The sequence below is a fragment of the Penicillium chrysogenum genome (genome assembly GCF_028827035.1).
Source record: "Penicillium chrysogenum strain IBT 35668 chromosome Unknown utg000004l_segment0_segment0, whole genome shotgun sequence".
Classification (NCBI taxonomy): Eukaryota; Fungi; Ascomycota; class Eurotiomycetes; order Eurotiales; family Aspergillaceae; genus Penicillium; species Penicillium chrysogenum.
The window spans coordinates 1,006,823-1,027,536 of NW_026622752.1; the positions used below are offsets into that span (position 1 = coordinate 1,006,823).

Consider the following 20,714-nt stretch of genomic DNA (forward strand, 5'->3'; position numbering starts at 1 on the left):
TCCATTTCTCTGTTCGTATATAGTAAGCACTTCATTTTCTCATCAAATCGAGAAGCTAAAAGATCTTCTTATGCTGGTTTCCATAGTACTGTTCAGCAGCCGGCCTGGTAATAAGGTGATCATGACCAGCAGAGATCTCTAACAAGAAGGACGCGAAATCTCAAACTCCCACCTAAAAAATAAGACGCTCAAAGTTTCCTCTCAAGCTTCTTCAGGAACCTATTCATACCACCTTCCAACCGCTCTGCTCTATCCTCCAATTTCCTCGGCCGCTGTCCAGGATTCTTCATGGCCTTCTGTGCATATTTCTGATAGTGAGAGCTAGCCTCCACTTCAGTGGGTCTATACAACTGGCTATGGATATCATATTCAGAGCCAGCACGCTGGTGCTGCTGCTGCTGCGCCTGAGTCTGGTCATACGAATGGTTCGAGAACCCGCCTATCGGCACCGCCGCCCCAGTCTGATACTGGGCCGGCGCCTGGGCTTGGGCACCCCCATAGGCATGCTGGTCATATAGATGGGCATTAGGATCCTGCGGCGGCGGAGCAAAGGACATTGAACCTTGCCGGCTTGCGCTGTACTGTTGAGGTCCCTGCCCGCCGACGAAAGGCTGCGAGTATGAAGGGACAGGCATTCCGGGGCTGTGGACTGAGGATCGGGCAGTGGGGAAAGTGCTTGAATGTTGTAGTCCTGCACTCGGCGGAGGGGAGGCGAATGTTGGCGGTGCTGCGACTGGAGGGCCTGCGTATTGCAACCCCGGTGTTGATGGGGGCGGGGATGCAAGTCCGCCGACACCTGCGCCCCCCATCATTTGGTGCGGGGGTGTATATGGCATGCCGTTGTCGGCTGCCACAGCGGCTGCAAGGCCGGTGCCGCCCATCCCGTCCTCTGGCGGCGGGGTCTTCTCGCGGTGTTGGATTGGCTCTGGGGCGGCTGGGGCGGCTGGATTGTATGGGAGCGGGGCGAAGCTAGCTGGGTCTTTCTTTTCCTCGGCGGGTGTAGAACCAGCGCTTAATCGTTGATCAGCCGGAGGTCCGCTTGGTGGGGGCGGGGGGAAGCTGCTGGTTTGTGGCGGGGCCTGTGGCACTGGTGCCGCTGTGCTTGTTGGCTCAGATTGCGAGTTGCGAGTTTGACCATTCTGGTAGGCAGGGTCGGAGACTGCAACGGCCTCGAGTTGCTGGACTACAGAGCTCATAGTTTGTTGTTGCTGCGGAGCTGGCTCTCGGTCCGTCTCCACCTGGCCATTGGATAGAAGCCGGATGACAGTGTCCAGAAATTCGGTTGCATCTTCTTGGGTCCAGAAGTAGATATCCAAGGTATGCAGGCGAGGGAAATCGCGGATTTCCTTGGGATCATCGCGTGGGTCTCCGCTAGGCAGACGCCACTCTCGTTGAAGAGTATCTTGTCCATACTGCTGTTGGGGCGAGCCCGTCTGTGCATCAACCGTTAATGTACAGAGTGTCGGGAACTGAGCAGAGTGTCGTATATGAACATTGCTCAAGCCTCCACAGAATGCATCCTGCTCGGGTGAACCGGGGTTATTGGCAATTTCCATCCGGGCCTTGTTCTGAAAAGCATCATGGTAAATATAAACGTAGGAGCCTTTATCAAAGCGGTGGTGATGTGGTGAAGGTCTTCGGGTTGGCTCCGCGAAGTAGTAGTGGATATCCGCAAAACTATCCTGGCTATTAGACACAATTCAAGGACTGCTTCTTATCGACCTGCGGGGAAGTCAGCTCAACTCACACAGTCACAAGGCGCTCTTCGCCCGCTGATGGTGGCATGTCTGACAATTCAAAGTACGAAATGCAAGTATACAACGATAGCAGCTAGTAAAGGGGAAAGGAAAAAGAGGAACTTACGTTTATTATTTATATCTTGGACTGAGGGGTATTCAACCTGTGAGACGCCAGCATCAACCGCTATGCAAGCTGGGCGCTTAGAAGATGCATGGATGTGATGTGATAGGACGGTACTAGTACCTGCTAATCACACACCTCCGCTACGGGCGAGAAAGTACCGGGTACCTGGACAAGGCCGCGACCCGGAAGTACAGTTTATCCGAAAATTTCCATCCCAAATCATCGCATCTTCAAGTCGCTACAACACCTCCTGCCGTGTCTTTGATTCCCCAGACAATTGCAGTCCATTGTGGTCCTTCTCGGTCTTTGCGTTCGTGCATCCGGGATCCCTGTCATTCTTCCTCTTCCGAAATTGATCAATTCCACCACTCTCTTTCCTCTCCGAACGGCCTCCGGTAGAGCTTAATTGCTACCGTCGCGAAATCAAAATGTCTCTCGTCAACCTTTCCGCTGTCTGCGCCCACCTGAACAATGCCACCAAGGCCCGTCTTGCTCTCACCTCTATCCCTAACAGCAACCTCCACCTGAAGCTCTCCCTCGCCCTCCAAAACTCCGGCTACATCTCCTCCGTGGCCCGCGGAGGCCCGACTCCTCCTCCGGCCCATAGCATTCTCGGTTACCCTGCAGTCAACGATGAGGTCGAAGGCATTGAGCCAATAACCCGCGATAACGTCGCATCAAGGCGGCTGTGGCTGGGCCTGAAGTACTGGCAGAACGAGTCCGTCCTGGGCAAGATCAAGATGGTCAGCAAGCCTACCCGACGGATCAATATTGATGTAGAGGGACTGCGCCGAGTTGTACGTGGTGAGGAATCCGGGTTTGTGGCCGGAATTCGCTCGCCGGGTGAGAGTCTGTACCTCTCCACAGACCGCGGGATTCTAGAGGCTCGCGAGTGTGTTGAGAAAAAGCTTGGTGGGCTGGTCTTGTGCCGCGTGCTATAAGTCTGACATTGGTCTTGTGGCTTATCTCTGATTTGGGGAGCTCCCCACCGGGGAAATTGTCTTCTGTTCTTGCATTTACTTTGGAGTTTGTTGGTTAGTCGCAGCGCTTTCTCTTTTCGAGATTAGTCTTTTTGTGACTGTTGGGATAATACCTAGGTCAAGGATCTGTATATTAGATGTCTGCGTATCTCGCATTCTGTGCTCTGCTGGTGATTTTGCAGCTGTCCTCAATGTGACACAGTGTATAGATTATGACTTGAAATATGTCCGTACTCATGGATGTGCTTAATAGTAGTAACCTTGGAACCTCCAGGGCTGGAACCCTTGTCAGGCTTGTTTCATAGTTATATTCATGCCTCACTTTCCAGACTTCCAAGGCTAAGGCTATGAAGCTAAATAGTCTTGCAAATGGCGAGGGCCAAACCATGCGCAAGAATAGTAGGCCGCTTATACTTGCTGTGCCCTTGGCTGGTGTAATCTAATACTCCGATTCATGCTAGGAAACATAACTAGGTACAAAAAAAAAAATACGCGCGTTTGCTCCGGAGGTCATGATCCATCCTTCAAGCAACTCCTGGTCTTTCTGTCTGATCTTGCTGGAGAATCCCCATAGATGGGAAGCTTTTTGGATCAGACTGAGCCCCTTTTGATTGCTTGTTTGTTAGGTCAGGCCCCTACAAAAGGCGTTCCACTTAGTAAATTCAATGCATCGGTTTCTTCTTCCTGGATTTCCAGTGCTTAGTTGCAGTGCTAGTTTCCTAGCCTCAACTGGCTATGAGGTCCTCGCTTTTCCCCCTTTTTCATCAAGACCTAACAATATCTAGTCTTTTTTTTACATTGAGAATAGCACTATAAAGTGTTATATCTCGCTTCAGATCTGAGTATCTCCCTATGACGGACCACCCTCTCGTTCATCAATGGGAATAGTACGTTGCTATCCTATCATTTATCTTACGAATAGCATCTTATACTGAGAGCTCTCTTACTTGATATTCATTTTATTATCACTTTGGCTATCCGATCAATAGCCTCACCAGATCTGTCTTTTGAGATATCCTTCTCTTCAACTTCGTTCTTCTTACACCACCTCACTTACTCCAGATCATCTGTTTTTTTGCGATATCTTCCTTCTTCTTATATCACCTCATTTACTCCAGATCATCTTGTCCTCTGAAGATCTTGCCCCCTAACACATCCAGTGGTCTTACCTAAGGCGTAGGACTGCGCCATGGCTACACCTCAAAGCGCTGAACGAGCGTGATCCGATACTATTGGCGATGTCCACATCAACGAGACAGCACCACCACCAGAAGAGATTTCCCGCCGCGCCAAGCACCTCCATACAGACACTGTCCACGATATGCTCACACAAGCAGCGCAAATTCAGGCCCGACGTTATGAGTATGGTGGACGATGCCATCGGGAGAAAGAGCAAAATCGCTTCCTCGCTTCAACCATTATGCGCGTTTAGTCTTCGCATAGATTTCTCTCATTTCAGGGTTCCCGCGTGGACCCACGACCCAGACGACCTCTCGTCAAGACCCCTCAGCGAACCGGCAAAGACACCTACTCATTTGTTCTATCGAGACACTGTCTCTTGGCATCCTCCTACGCCTCGTCCTGCACGTCGGGGGCACGAGCGCTCACTTTCGGCTATCTTCCAAGCTGCGCATATCTCCGAGTTGCTTTCTAAAGGCGCACTGCATGGATAACTATAATTCTTTAGCTTAGCACGTCTATATATCCCCCGGAGGTTCGGGAACAAGGGCTTCGCCCTCGTTCCTCTGGACGTTAAATACAACAACACCAACAATGGAGTTCTCTCGGTGCCTCGTTGGAGCTGGCCCAGGAGGTGGCTGATATCATCGAATCGATCAGGAAACAGTGTGGACCTGTTACAACTTGCCCCTGGACTGGCGAGTTACACACTAGGCCAAAAAGACCACTATATATAAGCGTTACGCTCAGATATTCCAGGCTCCTATATATATAGTGCGTGTCATGACAGGACCATCCACAAACTCTGCGACACGCTCCGATGGACTCTAGGTTCGGCCACCTCTTACGACAATGGGTTAAAGCACAGAAAAAAGACCCACCTCAATAATATCAATGGCAAGACGGACGCCTACAAGTATGCTATGTCCTTAGTGTGATTTGAACTTAGTCTAACATGGAATACAGTACAGGTCGAAGAAGACCGGGCGGCCGGATCACTTCAGACTTGCACAGGGGGACAATCCCCACACTGTGACATTTGTCGGTTTTTTACATGTACCTGATGACAGATTGCAAACGAAGAAGCAGGTAAGATACTTTCGGATGCTGTGCATCATAACGGAGGTGGTATATACCACGCTCCTTGGAGGGTACGTAGAAAATGGGGGCAACGACTTGGTCCAATACCGGGAAGCATGTCCGTATGGGCTCCCTGCGGAGGTCTGCTTCGATGGGCGTTAATTGTGACTAATACACCCGACAGCCTGACACTGGAAGACCCAGGGGTGCTCTGGTACCAGCACTATATAGGGTCTTTCGAGCAATTAAAATGATATATTTCCATTTGCTTTCTGATATAAGTAGTCTCATGTAAATCTCTTGCAAGTAGGAGAGTCCCCGAGCGAAGAAGATCTGAACCAAAGAAGAGGAAATCTAGAAAGGATAGTCCGACGAATGGGAGACCAAAGAAAAAGCGAAAGAAGGAGAACAAGTAGAAGAGGCAGAGAAAACCCGAGGCGAAGCTTCTTAGAGGGAAACATCGCCTTGGAAATCAAGATGCGCATCTAACACAATATGCCAATTTTGCATAGAGCAAGTCGGAAAACCTCGGCCATCAATAAATACTCGAACTAGTCGGGCTAAGGAAATGCAAGACAAAAGCCCACTCAAGAGGCAGTGTCACGGGTGTATAACCGTTATCATCCCGTCTGAATAAGCTAGATCAGTCGAAATCCGTTCTTCGCGACGATCTCCTCCACCGGCGTGGTTTTGACATGGCGCCCGGGAGCATCTGTGAACTGCAAGTCGCCCTCTGAGGTGCGGCTGGCGGGCAAGTCTTGGAGGAAGTTAACTGGTAGCACCCCTACCCCCACACTTTGCTCGATTGTGCGCTGGAAGCGACACCTGGATAAATACTATAAGGAACTAATAATCGAATCGAACTCGATCATAGAGGAGGAGACGATCTTGAAGGAGTTTCGAATAGAAATGGGATAGCGAAGATAACTCGCTCTCTTCTTCTCGCGGTCGTAGAGGCCGTACTAGTTGTGGGAATGACGACCGGAAGCCATTTTCGAAAGACGGGGACAAGAATGAAGTTATAAAGAAACTGTTGGATCCTACAGCGTAGGGGCCAAGAAAGCAGAGAGGAGAGAGTTGTATTAGGAGAAAGGGAAGCTACCTAGGTAGGTACCTAGGTAGCTCCTACAACTATCTACAATATAGACTACGAAGGATCCATGCCTGGACCCACTTGTAGACACCACAGGAACCTAAGAAGCAGCTACGTAGAGCTTTCTTTCTTTCTTTCTTTTTTTTTGCCGATATCTTCCTTCTTCTTGCATCACCTCATTTACTCCAGAGCATCTTGTCCTCTGAAGATCTTACCCCCTGGCACATCCAGTGGTCGTACTACCTAGCCATGGCTACACCTCAACGCGCTAAACGAGCGCGATCCAATACTATTGGCGATGTCCACATCAATGACACAGCAGCGCCGCCAGAAGAGATTTCCCGCCGCATTAACACGTCGACCCAGACACTGTCGACAATATTCTCACGCAAGCAGCGCAAATTCATCCCGACGTTATGAGCATGGTGGACGATGCCATTCGCGTCATCCGGGAGAAAGATTATTCGAGTTCAGTCTGGAAATCGATTAATGTCACTTATCGCTCCATGCGCGGTGGAGCGCAGTACGATGTCTCGTTCGAAGTGGGCCAGGGGGTCGTTGATACCATCAAATCGGTCACGGAACAGTGTGGACCACTCACGAACCCTCGAACGCGCTTTAATGGGCTCTCTGTTCTACGCAAAATTGGCAAGACAATTGCTCTTTCTTCCAACGATACAGTGGGCCATGAAGTGCAAAAGCGTTTCCAATGGGATGCCTGTCTTGTGACAGGGATGTTGGAAATCCTCGATTCTATGACTGCGGATGAAGTCCGAGCGATCAGAGAGGATGAGTCGAGTCCGGAGGCATTGTGGCCAAAGTTACAGGAATTGGAAGAGCTGTCTCACGATTATTGTATTCATCCTGGACTAGTAGACGTGTTGAACCGGGTGGAATCCGATGGCTATGAGGATGAAGAAGGGGACGAAGAGGGATATGAAGAGGAATATGAAGAGGGCGATGAAGAGGGATACGAGAACGAGGTCGAGGAAAATGACCTTGGGGAAGCACAACCATGAGCGTCGTCTTTGGGATTGAACTAGTTAAGACTGTTAGGCAAAAACAAGAACCAACTTCGAATCTAAATGACTTAAGCAAGGACTGGTCATTTTAGTCTCTCTCTTTTATTATGTCCAGTATTATTTGAGGTGTTCTCAGATACAGTACTGTTTTATGTCCTATGTAGTTGTGATGTCGCACAGTTTCGTTTACCCGGACCTTCTTCCCCCACAAACCCTTTTCGTTTACTCTCAACCACCGGGGCAACTCCCACAATGACTGACTCAGCCAAAAAAATCCTCATATCTGGTGGCACGGGCTTTGTGGGCTCGGCCATAGTACGTGCTCTTGCAGAAAAACACCCAAACTTTGTCATCGCCGTCATCGACCAAAGTCCCCCACGACCCGAGCATGTCCTGCCCGAGAGAACTACGTACATGCAGGCGGATATCACTTCAACTGAAACATTAACCAAAGCATTTGAGGCTGTGAAGCCAGATATCGTTGTCCACGCTGCTGGAATTGTCCCAGACCTCGCCGAACGGTGGGGTCGCCGACTGGAACAGGAGGTATGGAAGATCAACTTTGAAAGCACACAGAATATGCTGGATGTTTCCAAGCACAGCGGGGTTGGAGCCTTCATATACACAAGCACTTGTTGTGTAGTGATCGACGATACGCGTACCGATCATCTTAACATCAATGAAGACCGGCCCTTGTCATTCAGGTCAACCATTTATGGAGAGTCCAAGGTTTGAACTACTAATCCCCAATTAACAGGGTACTCAAATTGACAGCAAACAAGTTACTAACACACTTCCGTGGTATGTAGGCTGCTGCAGAAGCACTCGTTCTAAAGACCTCGAGCAGCAAGATGCTGACATGTGCCCTCCGGCCATCGGTGCTCTGCGGACCAGGAGACTACCAGCTAGTACCATCTATTCACGCATGCATCGCCAAAGATGAAACCCCTTTTTAATCGGAAATGGCCTCAACCTGTGGGATGTCACCTACGTCGACAATGTCGCCGACGCTCACGTCCTGGCCATAGAGAATCTGTTGACGTCTCGCACCGCTGCAGGAGAGGCCTTTTTCATTCAGAATAACGAACCTATCGTCTTCCGTGATTTCTGCCTGGCAACCTGGGCGCATTTTGGGCACGTCCCACCTTTCGAAATGCATATTCCAAAGAGTCTGGCTTACTTCGCCGGGCTGGCGTGTGAGACTGTCACCTGGTTGATGGGAACAACGACAACTTTGAGCCGTGGAAGTGTACGGGATGCATGTGCCACTCGATATGCTAGTGGTAACAAGGCTAAGGAGATTCTGGGGTACGAGGCGCGCATTGGTATCGAAGAAGCCATCCGTTTGAGTTGCGAGGTAAGCAGATATCACAAGCCCAACTTTTTCTATTGCCGTACTCACCGGGGCTAAATCCAGGATTATGCTTCTCGTCTCGGAGTCAAATTACCAATGCTCAATAGTGGAAGCCGGCAAAAACAGTAACATGTCACGTTGATGGAGAACCACATAGAATCCCCGGCTCCCCGGCACATGCTGATACTCCGATGGCCATGATTTTCCGGGTCTGAGAAGTGCTCCTTATCCTGAATTATTTTATCATACCTTCCATGTCCTCCTTCTACGGTGTTATTGATAGTAATAATCCTAGGCAACCACGACCTTGGAAAGCATCGACATTGGGCTTCTTGTTGGGCTGCAAGGGTAGATCGTATGCCATTGGAACAGTTGAGCTCTCCACATTTGAAAACTTTATGATGTCGGATTATCTCTTTGTTTCACCCAGATCTCCAGAAGAGTCTCCAGAAGAGAGACATGGCCCATGCGGCTTATTGCATTGGGGCCCAAAATAGCCCGAGTGCCCAACGCGGCTTAAGTGCACCCGTCACGGGATTTACATGTTACATCTACCTCAGCTCATCTTTGCATTCCTTCCAGGACCTTCGAGGGCGCAGATCACATCTTCTATCTGCTCATTTGGGTATCCATAGCTCAACGATTTCCAAGTCCAGAACCCCGGTCCTTGCGTTTCCTACCCAACCCCAGCCTTGCTGCCCGAGGCATTGCCCCAATACAATTATCGAACCAGAATGAAGGTGGTACGGCACTCAGTGTGCTAGTGCTCCTCCCTTAATTCATGAAAACCGGGGCTTTGGATGCAATGTTTCCCGTGCGGCTTCATGCCATGCACCCACAGAGGCTTCGCACGGCGCCTCGACTGCCAACAGGCTTTACACACCGGTTCTATTCTTGATCAATCGAGATCTTCCAACTTACACAGCACAAACGGGTAATATCCTGTTACACCATTGGTTTTCTTGAAACAAACAATGCCCAGGCAATACAGGCCTCGTCTCCATAGATTTTATCTCCACCAACGCCACTGGCCTAAAGGCCTCTAGCGCGGCTCTCAATCCAGTTACGCTGCCGTTGCATAACATGGGTGGGCTCCGATCCCCTTTGTCAGGCACAATCGATTCGTTTAACCCGGGTAGAGTTACTTTCTCAAAAGGACTGAAATACCCTGCCCTTTGCTCAGCTTCCGTGAATTCATTCGCTCGAGAATTTTTTTCCAATAGATCTTTTCTTTCCATCTCTACTCTTTTAAATCTTGTTCTCGATTGTTATAATAGGCTGTGGCAACATTCCGGCCTTACTTTCTTCATGCTTCCTGTCCTTCCTCATCCATTGGCGGCTGGACCAGTCTATCCGTTCTCTTTGCCAGCAAGTCTCGGTTCTTGTGCAGGTTCTATCAACTCTAAATTTGATCCTCGGTCTCGGCATAGGTCAGCAGAATCAGCGTCGCCATTCCCTCCTCTATTTATGTGCCAAAACTCTGGGAATACGAAACTCATATCCCGTAGCAGCACCCGCACCAGCACCATGGCTCAGCACCATATGTATGGAACCCCAGCGACCTCTCCGCTGGTCTATCAACAAAGGTATTGTTTGGTCGTCGTTCACTTCATTGCAGACTCCTCCCAGACTATCGTCGACATCGCTTTCGTTCCTTTTGCTAAGCGGTAAAAGGTCACCATCTACTCCTCACGGATATGGCTACAGAGACGACCGCCAAGTGCCTTTCGGTCCGATGGATTCTAACCATCAGGCTCATTACCACGGAGCTCCAGTCCCTCTGGATAGCCACAGCCACATGATGAACCCACCCACGGGACGTTTATCCTACCCTCCAGCCGGACAGACCCACCCACAACCCAGGATGCATGAATGGAGCCAGCCGAGCCACATGCCTCGAGAATCCCCGAGGCTGGACCTTGGAATAATGAACCCCCGGGAAGCCCGGAGTACGTCATGGAAAGAAACAGCCAGCGAGCTGCGGAGAGATCCAGAGGAAGCCCACACTATCATTCCCAGAGACGGACATCCAACCGGGACGAATTTGATGGCCCGCATCAGTTCCTGGAGCCACCTTCTCCACAGGCTGTCGCAGCCCAGGATAAAGAGCTCCCCCAGCTCCCCACTAACCTCGATGCCGGCGAGCAAGACAGCATCCTACACAAGGTCAACGACCGCCTGTCCCAGTGTGCCTATGACTTCATCGCAAAGTACCAGTTCCGCGTTCCTATCGAGCAGGACAAGAGACCCGTCAAGGTCCCCTCGGACCGCGAGTGGACGGAATGGGTGCACCTGTTGAAGCGGCTGGCTACTACACGTCGCATCCCAGCCCATCTCTTGTACAACCGCCAAATCAAGCAGCTCATCACTGTCCTGGAGAACTCCCTGGAGATGCGCCATGCTGCCAAGCACCAGTCTAGACCTGTCAAGGATGACCGTAACGTGTTGCAGCTCATTTCGGCGGGGACGCAGGTCGCGAAGATCCTTAGGGATTCGAGCGCCATGCAGTTTCTCGATTGTCTTTATGCTGACACTGAGAAATTGATTCTGGAGCGACGGGGCCGTCGTGTTAGATTCGCAAACCCTTGAATCCTCTGGGTGGAAATTGGCCGTCTTTAAAATGCCCGCTTGGATGCCACTGTTCTGTTTCTGTCTTCCCGTGGATGCCCTTTGGATTGTCCTATTCTTTTTTCCTTTTCTCTTCTTTTTCTGCAAGTTCCTTCGGATTACCCAATTATCAAGTTTAGCCCCCCTGGAGGAAAGGTATCCTGGAGCTCCGGTGATTTCCAATTCAGGACAAAAGCCCATGCTACCCAGCCCAGATGAAGGACCCCTTCGGGCTGGCAGGAAAATAATCGTCGAATTCTCGCCGCATGTTACAATGCGTATATTTCCCCAGGTCTATATGTCACGCAGCGGTGCGAAAGGAATCAGTAATCGGGCTGGAATTGTTGGTCTTCTCGGTTTGGTTTCTATTTCTATTCTGGCATTTGGGTCGGTTGTCTTGATATGTTTATGTTTGATACGTTTTCCGCTGTGCCACACGACCATGTCATGATTTCGGTTTGTTTATGGATTATGTTCTGCTTTTATTTTGTATTCAGTACGAGATTATGTCTGTGATTTATATTATGTCTCTAATGTGATTCGTCTGGGTGGTCCATTTCTGTTTTTATGTCTGCTGATATTCCATACATTCCAGGTTTTGAGATTCATTATTCTCGCAGGTATAGTCTTATGGCTCTACTGGGCTCTGCCACAATTTGTTCACGTCACTTCATTCGCACCTTTCAAAGAAAAAGGTCCAACAAAAAGCAAAAAGACCAAAAAAAATAGTTTCCCTGGGAATCGAACCCAGAACCTTTCCGGAACATCTGCTAATTGCATTTGTTAACGGAAAATCATAACCGCTAGACCAGGAAACTGTTTGATGGAAGAAACAGCTCTCTTTGGTCTTATTAACGAGAACAACTAATATACTACTAAGTATACAACCTTTGTGGAGCGGAATTGATATTTATCCCAGAATAATAACTAAATGGGCACTGATAATCTTGAAATGCAATATAGTTTTAGTAATTAGGAAGTGGATCCCATGAATAGTTTGAGGCATCTATTCCAATATTCAAATATTGCCATTCAATCCCATTTATATATTTAGGGCACGAACACTGGGGTGAGCATGGGTCCTATCACATCTAAAGCAATCATAACAGATTGTATCTAGTCCTTCCCGTCAGAGTTGACAACCACCTGCTGTGCCTCCAAGCTACTGCTGTCTGTTTGCTCCTCCACCTCGATTGTATCAGAAACATTCCAATTGCCAAATACCGCAAGTAGCGTAAAGGGGATCGTAAAGCCCCATAGTGCAAAACCAAGTGCCATCTGGTTCAAGTTGGGCCAGTGAGTCGCACCAACCGCATAGGCAATCGTGCTGCCGATAGACTCCCACGACCTCAGGATTCCAGTTGTTCTCGCGATATCGCCATCCCCCTGTGCCCCCTTGATCTCGGCCATCAACCAATATATGTAAGTCTGAAGCACTTCATAGAAGAACCGGAAGAATATATAGACCGTGAAGGCCGAGTTGAAGAAGGGACCGTCGCCCAAGTCGAAGGCTGGTGGTTCGGCCATGCGGGAGAGTTTCGTCTCGACAATGGCGTTCCATGTCCAAGACCCTGTGACGAAGACAAGGACGAATATGTACACAACTTTGGACCTGGTTTCTCGAGATAGAAATTTCAGATCTAGAAATATGCCTGTCACCACATTGGCGGAGGCGCCGACAACAGCGGTTAGGAATGATGCAAGGGCTCTGGACCGGACGGTGAAATAAGCTAAGATTTCCGTTAGCGACGCCGTTTATCATCGAGAAAGGAAGTCTGGAGATGCCATACTTGTCAAATAGTTCCCTTGATAAGTTGTACCAAATTGCCCTGCAAGGAAGACCGGGATGAGCAGCAGCATGTACTTATTTGAAAGTTGCTTCCAGATAGCGCGAGCCTCGATAGCAAAGCTCGTTTTCTTCATGTAAGGGATCTTGGTACCATTGCTTCTGATGACATCCTGTGGCTGTGACAACAGCAACGCAAATGGAGCACCGAGAGATGAGATGGCAACAAGCCCTAGGTATGTTGTGTAGGTGACCTTGCCAACATGCGCAGTGTTGACGTTGAGAGCTAGGGATATCGCACCACCAACAAGCGGTCCCATCTGCCGGATACTCATCCAGATTGCAACGTAGCTAAACATAATGGTCAGTCGAACCACACCAAGTAGATGGTCTGGAACGTCAACTTACCGTCCTCTCTTCTCTTCCTCCGGATATCCAACTGCAATGGCAGCCTCACTGGCCCATAGAAGAGACGCCCCAATTCCACAAAGAGCAGCTCCGAGCAAGAGAAACCACTCGTTGCCGTAACGATTGTTGCAGTATAGACCAGCCGCATAGGGAGTGTAGAAGGCTGCTCCGATGAACAGGGTCCATTTCGCAGTGATCTTGTTGGTGACGCCGCCGGCAAGGAAACAGCCTACTGACATGAGTCCGTATGTCAAGGCATTGGCGGCATTGTTTAGGTAAGGCTGCACAATATCCATGTTAGTGGTAGTTACGCGGACCCCCAACCACTCAGATGACTTACTTTGGCATTGCCTCCAGCTCCGAGATTATTGAGAGCAGTCCAGATCCCAGGTTCACAGAAGGCGACTAGTCCCACGATGATAATTTGCAGTAGACATGACCGGTAGAACCGGGCCACACGATCGAAAACCATGGCGAATGTGGGAGGTTGCTATACAGACGATAGCACAGGGGAGAGCCTGAGCTACTATTAGTACTGCATGGCGATGGGATTCAAGGTCACATAATTATTTGAACCTAAAGAACACAGCACGTCAGGACCCATTATAATCGCGATATCTTGGTTCGTTTCCCTTGTCGGTAGAGCGCCACGGCAGCTGAAGGGATAACTGGTGCTAGCTTGCATACTGGAGACAGTTGAAGGACTCCGAGGTATAGTCGAATCGATAAAGGGGACAATCGAAGGTAATCTTCAATATGTCGAGGATAAGAATGGTGCGAAGTGAGCCATTGCTCCTCGAAAGCACGTAATACGAGGGGACGTGCCTCTAGGGCTGGGCCACGCCAGACTCATTTGCCAGGTAATTTCCGTTACAATAATGGTATCTTAATGATATCTTGGGCAATTGAGGTCCTGCAAATCCCATTATAAGATTGTTTAGTAGATGTTGCGTATAGGATGGGCTAATATGAATGTCTAGACCAGTACAGAGTAGAGCCGATTCTAAATTACATGTAGACAATCAGACGCTTATTTCTTTTGTAGTTAACCGAATTGCCATCACACTAACAAATCTGGATCAACTCCAACGGTGCCGCTAAATTACAATAATGTACAACTAGGTGAATCTAGCCTTCTCAGAATCAAAAGCTAGCCATCTCAATCCAACTGGCCACAAATGCCAGTCGGCGTCCCCGGTCAGCAGCCATACGGCGTGAGAATTCCTCAAAGTTGAGTCTCGCACCGTTGCCACGTTCCTTGTTTTCACGTTCTACCTGGTCTAAATAGACCCACCGGGCTAGAGTCCGGGGCGAAGGTCGACGTGGGGCAGGGGCTTCACGGGGTTGGTCATTGGCCCGGTGAGGGGGTGGGAGTGGTTGCATAGGAGAAGGAGGAAGCTTGGGGGCCGTGGATTCGGCTTCTGGGGAGGAGTGGGGAGAAGAGGGGGCGGGAAGAGAGGTGGTCCCGGGCTGGAGTCGGAACTGATCAGGGAGACCAGGGGTTGTGTTCGTAATTGGTGATTCTTCGAGGTCGGAGTCTGATTCATCAGTCACTTCCGGGGCCACCATGAAAGGCTCATCGGGACGATGGTGTGGGAGGGTTGGGTCGTAGTAAAGTGTATCGTCTTCAACAATCGGGCTGGGTGGCACTGCACCAGATGCGTGGGAGGCATCGTCATAATCGGACGAAGTGGCGGACGCTGTGTCGGATTCCTCGAAAGGCTGTTCTTGACCAAATCCAGTATCTCCACCGGGATCGGCGAGATGAGTTGGTCGCACATCGTCATCGTCATCGTCATATTCGTGTTCATCACCATCATCTGAGGCGGTGGCCTCCGGCGACGAAGGAGCTAGCACCGGTCCGGTATTGGCAGGCGCCAGGACTGGACTCTGAATTCCGTAACCAGCGCGCTGCAACAGATCATCAAGTGGCTGCTCGTTGATAATTTCTTCGAGTTCCTCCTCAGCTGGAGGATTCTCAGCTGGTGTGCGTTTTGATGGGTCCTCTTTTGCCGCGAGTTCAATCTCGCGGGCCCAGATCTTGCGATCGGCCCGGGTGCGATAGACCTCCATCATGAGGTCCTCTTTTGGCTTGAATAGGATATCTAGAAGCTCGTTGAATCCCTGTTGTGTAACTTGATACAATATTTCCTTCCCGACGTCCCTTTCGACCTCTGGAATTTCAAAGCCGCCCCATCGCTCACCAACAGGAATACTCCGTGACGAGGTTGATGGGTTAGACCGAGTGTCGTACTCGTCGTCATTAAGATCATCTTGGAATCGCACCTTGGACGAGGATCGTGAACGGAAAGAGGGTGGGCGCGATTCGGATTCATCTAGGTCTTCATCGCTGGAGTCATCGAAGGCAGGATCCCTTTCGTAACCCGGAGGAACAGTAGCGCCATCTTCTTCGTCCGTGTAGAAAGCCCGGCGCCTCCAGCGCTCGTCGATTCCACGCTGACGAGCGTCAAACACACGTCTCTGATCATCTTCGCGCATTCTATGATAAACGGCATCCGCGACGCGAGCCCGATCAATTGGATCCGTGATTTCGCGAGCAGGAATATAGGCCCCGAGAGCCTCGATGATATCTTCTTCGAGGATGTGTTCAGCTGGGGGCCAGGTGCCACTGGCTACCGATGAGCTAGATTGGTCTGACCCACTCTCGCTGGCACCATCTTCATCCTCTTCGTCGTCATTTTGCTCATGCTCCATGGCAGCACGCTCTATGGGATCCAAGTTCTCGGAGGGTGCCAGGCGTAGTGTAGATGGGAACAATGGCCTCATTCGACTAAACTGTGCTCTGACAGCAGCATCGCCCACGACAGAATGTCGATCGCCAGTATCGTCTCCGTCCTGTCGCAAGATTCCTTCATTGTCGATGATTTCCATGTCCCCCTCAGAATTCATGCGTTTGCCTTCGCCTGTACGAGAACGTTCACCTGAAGGGATACTGCCAGGGAACGCAGAGCTGACAGGCTGGCTACCGAGAACCACGTCACGGGATCCGCCCTCCAAGAAGTCGTCCTCCATGCCAGCAACCATGTCCCTTGTCAGCTCGCGACTGAGAGCATAGTATGCCCTGAAAACCCGAAGGAAGTCCTTGCGTTCGACGTAGCCATCTCCATCGATGTCATAGCCACGGAAAACACGTCGTAGCCGTTCGTCATTGCTATTATTGTTGAGACTGGCCAAGCCCTTCAGGAATTCTTCAAACCCGATGAGATTGTCGCCATTGGTGTCATAAAATGCGAACATTCGGTCGTAAATGAGACTGGGAGGTGGCGGCCGGATAGAAGTGTTAGGTACGAAGCATCGGTCGAATGTTTTACGATCGATGGCCATATGCAACTTGTTTGGGTCGCTCGCCCACTCGTAATTGGCTAAGCAGCGGAACTGATCCCAGAGTGCATCAAGCTCTGTGTTTTCGAAATTGCATTCTTTCATAAGACGCTTGGCAAGAGGACGTGGAAGGCTGCGTGGGAGCATCGAAGGCTTCCCAGGATACCATACGGGTTGGGATTGACGAGGGCTTCCTAAGAATGGAGCTGGAATCCGCACTTTGTAGAATAAATGTGTCTTTATGTGGACCTGCATTGCCTCGCACGTCTCGCACAGATCATAGTCGATGCAATTGGCACATCGGTATCTGATACCCTGAATCGGCATGGCACCGCAGCTGTTGCACGTAACTCCACGATGGATATAGCCGTCCCTTCGCGCCTGATCCTCAGCGATGTGGTAAAGTAGGTTGAGCAGGTTTTGGCCTTCCCTATTAGAAGGATCGTTGTTTCCATCACGCCAGGAGAAGACACTTTGGTCGTCCACCACGGTCTCACCGCCGTCAAGATTTTGTGCAGGCGCAGACACGTCTGGAAAGGTAGAGGTTGAGAGTGTGACACGTTCACCATTCTGCCGTCGCCGACGCAGCTCCTCTCCATAATTTGCATCTCCGTTGAACCGGATCAGAGCCCTTTCGATACCAGCTCGGGAGATACCTCGGCGTTGAAGTTGTTCTGTCAAGTAGGTTCTTTCCGCGGTATCCTCTGGGAGAGTGTGGGCAGATGGGAAATCGAGTGCAAGAAAGGATTCAAGAAAAGTGTCCTCCATCATCTCGCGCATGCGCTCTGCATGAGCAGGCGGGACACCAACTTCTTCCATCAACTGGTCTCGTGTTGCGAGGAGTGATGGAAGAAGACCGCTCTCCACGCGACGCCCATCCTCTGTCTCAATGCGAAATGTCCCATATACACCATTCTGACGCTCTAGTTGCTCAAGGTGGGTAATGGCTCGATGTGACGGAGTATCAACGACCCCGAATGCTTCAGCTTCGGTTGGTCTCGCCCGGCGCACAGCATTTCGTCGTCGGAGTGAAGTTGATGATGATGGCTGCGAAACGATATTATTGTGAACATAGAGAATCGCATAAGCGGCAGCGACACCAGTAAAGAGGTAGAGGATTGGTCGATATCGTGCTAACGAGACTGGCCCTGAGCGCGAATCGGCCATGTCGGAGGTTTGGCGGAAGTTGAGCTAGCGGAAGCTGCACAAAACGTCAGGAATACAAGGTGTAGCGCATTCTGATCACAGATGGATAAGCAGATCAATTTAGACCCATAAAGTGTCAATCAAGATGCCCAACAATCATGGATAGGACAGTCAACTTGTAGATTGAATTTCCAATGTTGAACGTCAACGGGGTGACACCCGGGGCCCAAATGCTGGCTTAGTAAGCTATGCTTGAGCCGGGCCTGCTTGGCACGGGAGCTCTACCTAATTAGGTAACTACATCAGAATATCTACCTACGATGTACCTAGGTATGAAAGTGATGTTATCAGCAGGTGGTATGTTATACTTACGCCTTAGTTGATGCATATCTTCCAAGGCTGAAAACCTATGTGTTTATTTCAAATCCAATCAAGAAACGAACCGACTTCCTTTTTATCCTGCGTACACTTGGTAGCTTCTATGGTTCATATACACGATGAACATAGACAGCCAAGGTAATGCTAGATAGGCCATACGCCATGGTAATCCTAGTACAAGTTTGTGGCTTTTCAGCGCAAATCTGTATCTTTTCAAGTATAGAGCTTCACCTGTGGATTAGCGGTTCAGTTTGCTTTCACGGATGAAACAGCTGCTCAGCAAAGCAAAGAACACCACACAAACCAAAAAGGCGAATCCCTTGTTGGTGGACCAGCCATAAGAGTCTCTGACAATCCTGGCAGTTGCTGGGTCGAGGGTCTTGATGAAATCAAGACTTTCTCGCACCCCTTCGACAATCTGATCGATATTCTTACTGTCGCGTAGACCTGATTTCAGTCGGTTCCGTAAGACTTGCTGAACAACAGTTGATGATAAAGAGAGACCAATCACAGATCCCAATGAGCGGAACAGATATGAGCAAGCAGTGACGACCGCCTGATCTTCATAAGTAGCGTTCGATACTGGTACAGTGGTTAGCACACATTGGAAGTCTATAGAGCAAGATCAGACGGAAACTTACTCAAACCGATCAAGGTTGTAGTGACACCAATGCCATTGCCGAATGCTGAAATAACCATTCCGCAGATCATCGGCACTGTGCTAGCCATCACACCACCGGAGAACATGTATATGCAGAATACACCGGTTGTCAGGAAAGTATACGCAGCAACTGTCAGCCAGTAATACTTGCCATTCCATTTCATCAACAAGCCTGCGACCACGGACCCAAAGACACCAGATAAAATGCTTGGCAATAAGCGCAGTCCTGCAGTCGTAGCAGAGACACCATCTACAGCTTGGAAGTATAAAGGGATGTAGAACAGGGCAGCAATCCACCCCCCAAAGCTGAAGAAGTTGCAGCCGTAGCATGCAAAGAAGGTTCGGTTGAAGATGATGTGACCAGGCGCAAAAGGTTCGGCTGCTAGGTAGATCTCAACTAGGATAAAGATCACGAACAAGACAGCGGAGACACCTAGCGAGGCAATTGTCAGGGGTAACTTCCACGACACATTACTACCACGATCAAGCCCAAATAGGAAACCAAGAACGGCACCAACGAGGACTACAGCGCCAAGGAAATCGATGCGACGCAGCTTGGTCTTCCAGTGGGCGCGCTCGCGAGGGGGCAGCTTGAGCAGGTACGATACAGCAATGAACGCAATAATACAGAGAGGGAACTGCGCTAAAAACGCCCTGGAGAAAAATGTCAGATGGTGTAAACACATGTGGGTCTTGCATCATTCATACCAGCGCCAGCCAATGTAGTCGGCGAGAATTCCACCCAAGGGTGCGCCGGTACCGGCACCTGTGGCATAGATGATATTAATGATCCCCTGCCACAGGCCTCGATCACGAAGAGGAACAATATCACTCATCAAGATGCTGACAACAGTGGTCATACCACCACCACCAATGCCTTGGAAAACCTGTTCGAAAATAGTCAGCATTACATGATCTAGGCATGAGACTAGGTATATGCGAACATACACGAGCAGCAATCAACTGATTAATATTACGAGCCAGACCGCAGCCCAAGCATCCAATGCCAAAAACCGCATATCCAAAGAGTAGACATGGCTTGCGACCAAAGATATCGCTCAGCTTGCCATATAGAGGCTGAAAAGATGTTAAAGTGAGAAAGTAAGAAGTAGCAATCCAGCTGGTCAGATTGAGAGCTTTGAGATCACTACCAATCTGGCCATAACTGGCCATGATAATTGTCTGGTCTGCCGCTGACAAGAAGATCTATGCATCCCGTTAGTTACAACTTTGATTTCAGAAAGCAATGAATCAGCATTGAAACCATACTCCAAGCGAGATGGCAGGCACAATATATCTGAGCTGCTTCTGGGCGTCAGGGAATGGCTCTTTGCCTCGTTCCTCCGTCCGAACTGGATCCCCCGATTCCACATGGTGATCGGGAATCGTGCCGTTGGACACAGCGCCGTTAGCGGATCCGGATCCCAGCAACGGGGAATTCTCAGTGGGAGATGTCTCTGGAGCCATTGTCAAGACTTGTGTCTATCGTTAGATTGCTCCAGATTGTCTCAAAGTCAAAATGACTTGAGTGAATGACTACAAGGAAGGAAACAGAAGAGGAGAGCGAGAGCATCTAAACCCCAAAAAGTCTCCACGTGAAGATAAGCCGCCCCTCACTCCCAGGCCCGACTTACCCGTTTCGCCCAATCACATATCCCCATTATTCGGCTTATGCCGCCAGACCTGTGATCTGCAACGACACCGACAAGTACTCTTGCTATGGCCATATATTGATTTGATACTTGACCTCAATTATGGAATTATACTGATAGGCATTGAACGGTCGTAAATTCGGTTGTTCTATAGGTATCTGAG

The 20,714-nt window shown here is 49.8% G+C and overlaps 9 protein-coding genes across 9 annotated transcripts; 4 read left to right on the forward strand and 5 right to left on the reverse strand.

Annotated features, from left to right (window-relative positions):
• Positions 1 to 188: 188 nt before the first annotated feature.
• Positions 189 to 1,785, reverse strand: N7489_006305 (uncharacterized protein; the record flags this gene model as incomplete). The annotated part of the gene is made up of 2 exons (XM_056712055.1): positions 189 to 1,677; positions 1,748 to 1,785. The coding sequence occupies 2 exons, from the start codon at positions 1,783 to 1,785 to the stop codon at positions 189 to 191; spliced, it is 1,527 nt and encodes a 508-aa protein (XP_056565770.1).
• Positions 1,786 to 2,291: 506 nt separating this feature from the next.
• On the forward strand, positions 2,292 to 2,804 carry N7489_006306 (mitochondrial 37S ribosomal protein uS8m; the record flags this gene model as incomplete). Its single annotated transcript, XM_056712056.1, has 1 exon — positions 2,292 to 2,804. One exon carries the CDS (start codon positions 2,292 to 2,294, stop codon positions 2,802 to 2,804), a length of 513 nt encoding a protein of 170 aa, XP_056565771.1.
• Positions 2,805 to 5,740: 2,936 nt separating this feature from the next.
• N7489_006307 (uncharacterized protein) lies at positions 5,741 to 5,974 on the reverse strand (the record flags this gene model as incomplete). Its single annotated transcript, XM_056712057.1, has 2 exons — positions 5,741 to 5,927; positions 5,967 to 5,974. The coding sequence occupies 2 exons, from the start codon at positions 5,972 to 5,974 to the stop codon at positions 5,741 to 5,743; spliced, it is 195 nt and encodes a 64-aa protein (XP_056565772.1).
• Positions 5,975 to 6,611: 637 nt separating this feature from the next.
• Positions 6,612 to 7,214, forward strand: N7489_006308 (uncharacterized protein; the record flags this gene model as incomplete). Its single annotated transcript, XM_056712058.1, has 1 exon — positions 6,612 to 7,214. The coding sequence occupies one exon, from the start codon at positions 6,612 to 6,614 to the stop codon at positions 7,212 to 7,214; it is 603 nt and encodes a 200-aa protein (XP_056565773.1).
• A 255-nt stretch (positions 7,215 to 7,469) lies between these two features.
• On the forward strand, positions 7,470 to 8,923 carry N7489_006309 (uncharacterized protein; the record flags this gene model as incomplete). Its single annotated transcript, XM_056712059.1, has 4 exons — positions 7,470 to 7,921; positions 7,975 to 8,018; positions 8,246 to 8,574; positions 8,867 to 8,923. 4 exons carry the CDS (start codon positions 7,470 to 7,472, stop codon positions 8,921 to 8,923), a joined length of 882 nt encoding a protein of 293 aa, XP_056565774.1.
• A 1,604-nt stretch (positions 8,924 to 10,527) lies between these two features.
• Positions 10,528 to 11,160, forward strand: N7489_006310 (uncharacterized protein; the record flags this gene model as incomplete). The annotated part of the gene is made up of 1 exon (XM_056712060.1): positions 10,528 to 11,160. One exon carries the CDS (start codon positions 10,528 to 10,530, stop codon positions 11,158 to 11,160), a length of 633 nt encoding a protein of 210 aa, XP_056565775.1.
• A 1,134-nt stretch (positions 11,161 to 12,294) lies between these two features.
• On the reverse strand, positions 12,295 to 13,844 carry N7489_006311 (uncharacterized protein; the record flags this gene model as incomplete). The annotated part of the gene is made up of 4 exons (XM_056712061.1): positions 12,295 to 12,908; positions 12,969 to 13,315; positions 13,373 to 13,653; positions 13,713 to 13,844. The coding sequence occupies 4 exons, from the start codon at positions 13,842 to 13,844 to the stop codon at positions 12,295 to 12,297; spliced, it is 1,374 nt and encodes a 457-aa protein (XP_056565776.1).
• A 671-nt stretch (positions 13,845 to 14,515) lies between these two features.
• Positions 14,516 to 17,881, reverse strand: N7489_006312 (EF hand domain protein; the record flags this gene model as incomplete). Its single annotated transcript, XM_056712062.1, has 1 exon — positions 14,516 to 17,881. The coding sequence occupies one exon, from the start codon at positions 17,879 to 17,881 to the stop codon at positions 14,516 to 14,518; it is 3,366 nt and encodes a 1,121-aa protein (XP_056565777.1).
• A 595-nt stretch (positions 17,882 to 18,476) lies between these two features.
• On the reverse strand, positions 18,477 to 20,366 carry N7489_006313 (putative MFS multidrug transporter; the record flags this gene model as incomplete). The annotated part of the gene is made up of 5 exons (XM_056712063.1): positions 18,477 to 18,820; positions 18,880 to 19,553; positions 19,608 to 19,786; positions 19,848 to 20,105; positions 20,169 to 20,366. The coding sequence occupies 5 exons, from the start codon at positions 20,364 to 20,366 to the stop codon at positions 18,477 to 18,479; spliced, it is 1,653 nt and encodes a 550-aa protein (XP_056565778.1).
• Positions 20,367 to 20,714: the final 348 nt, after the last annotated feature.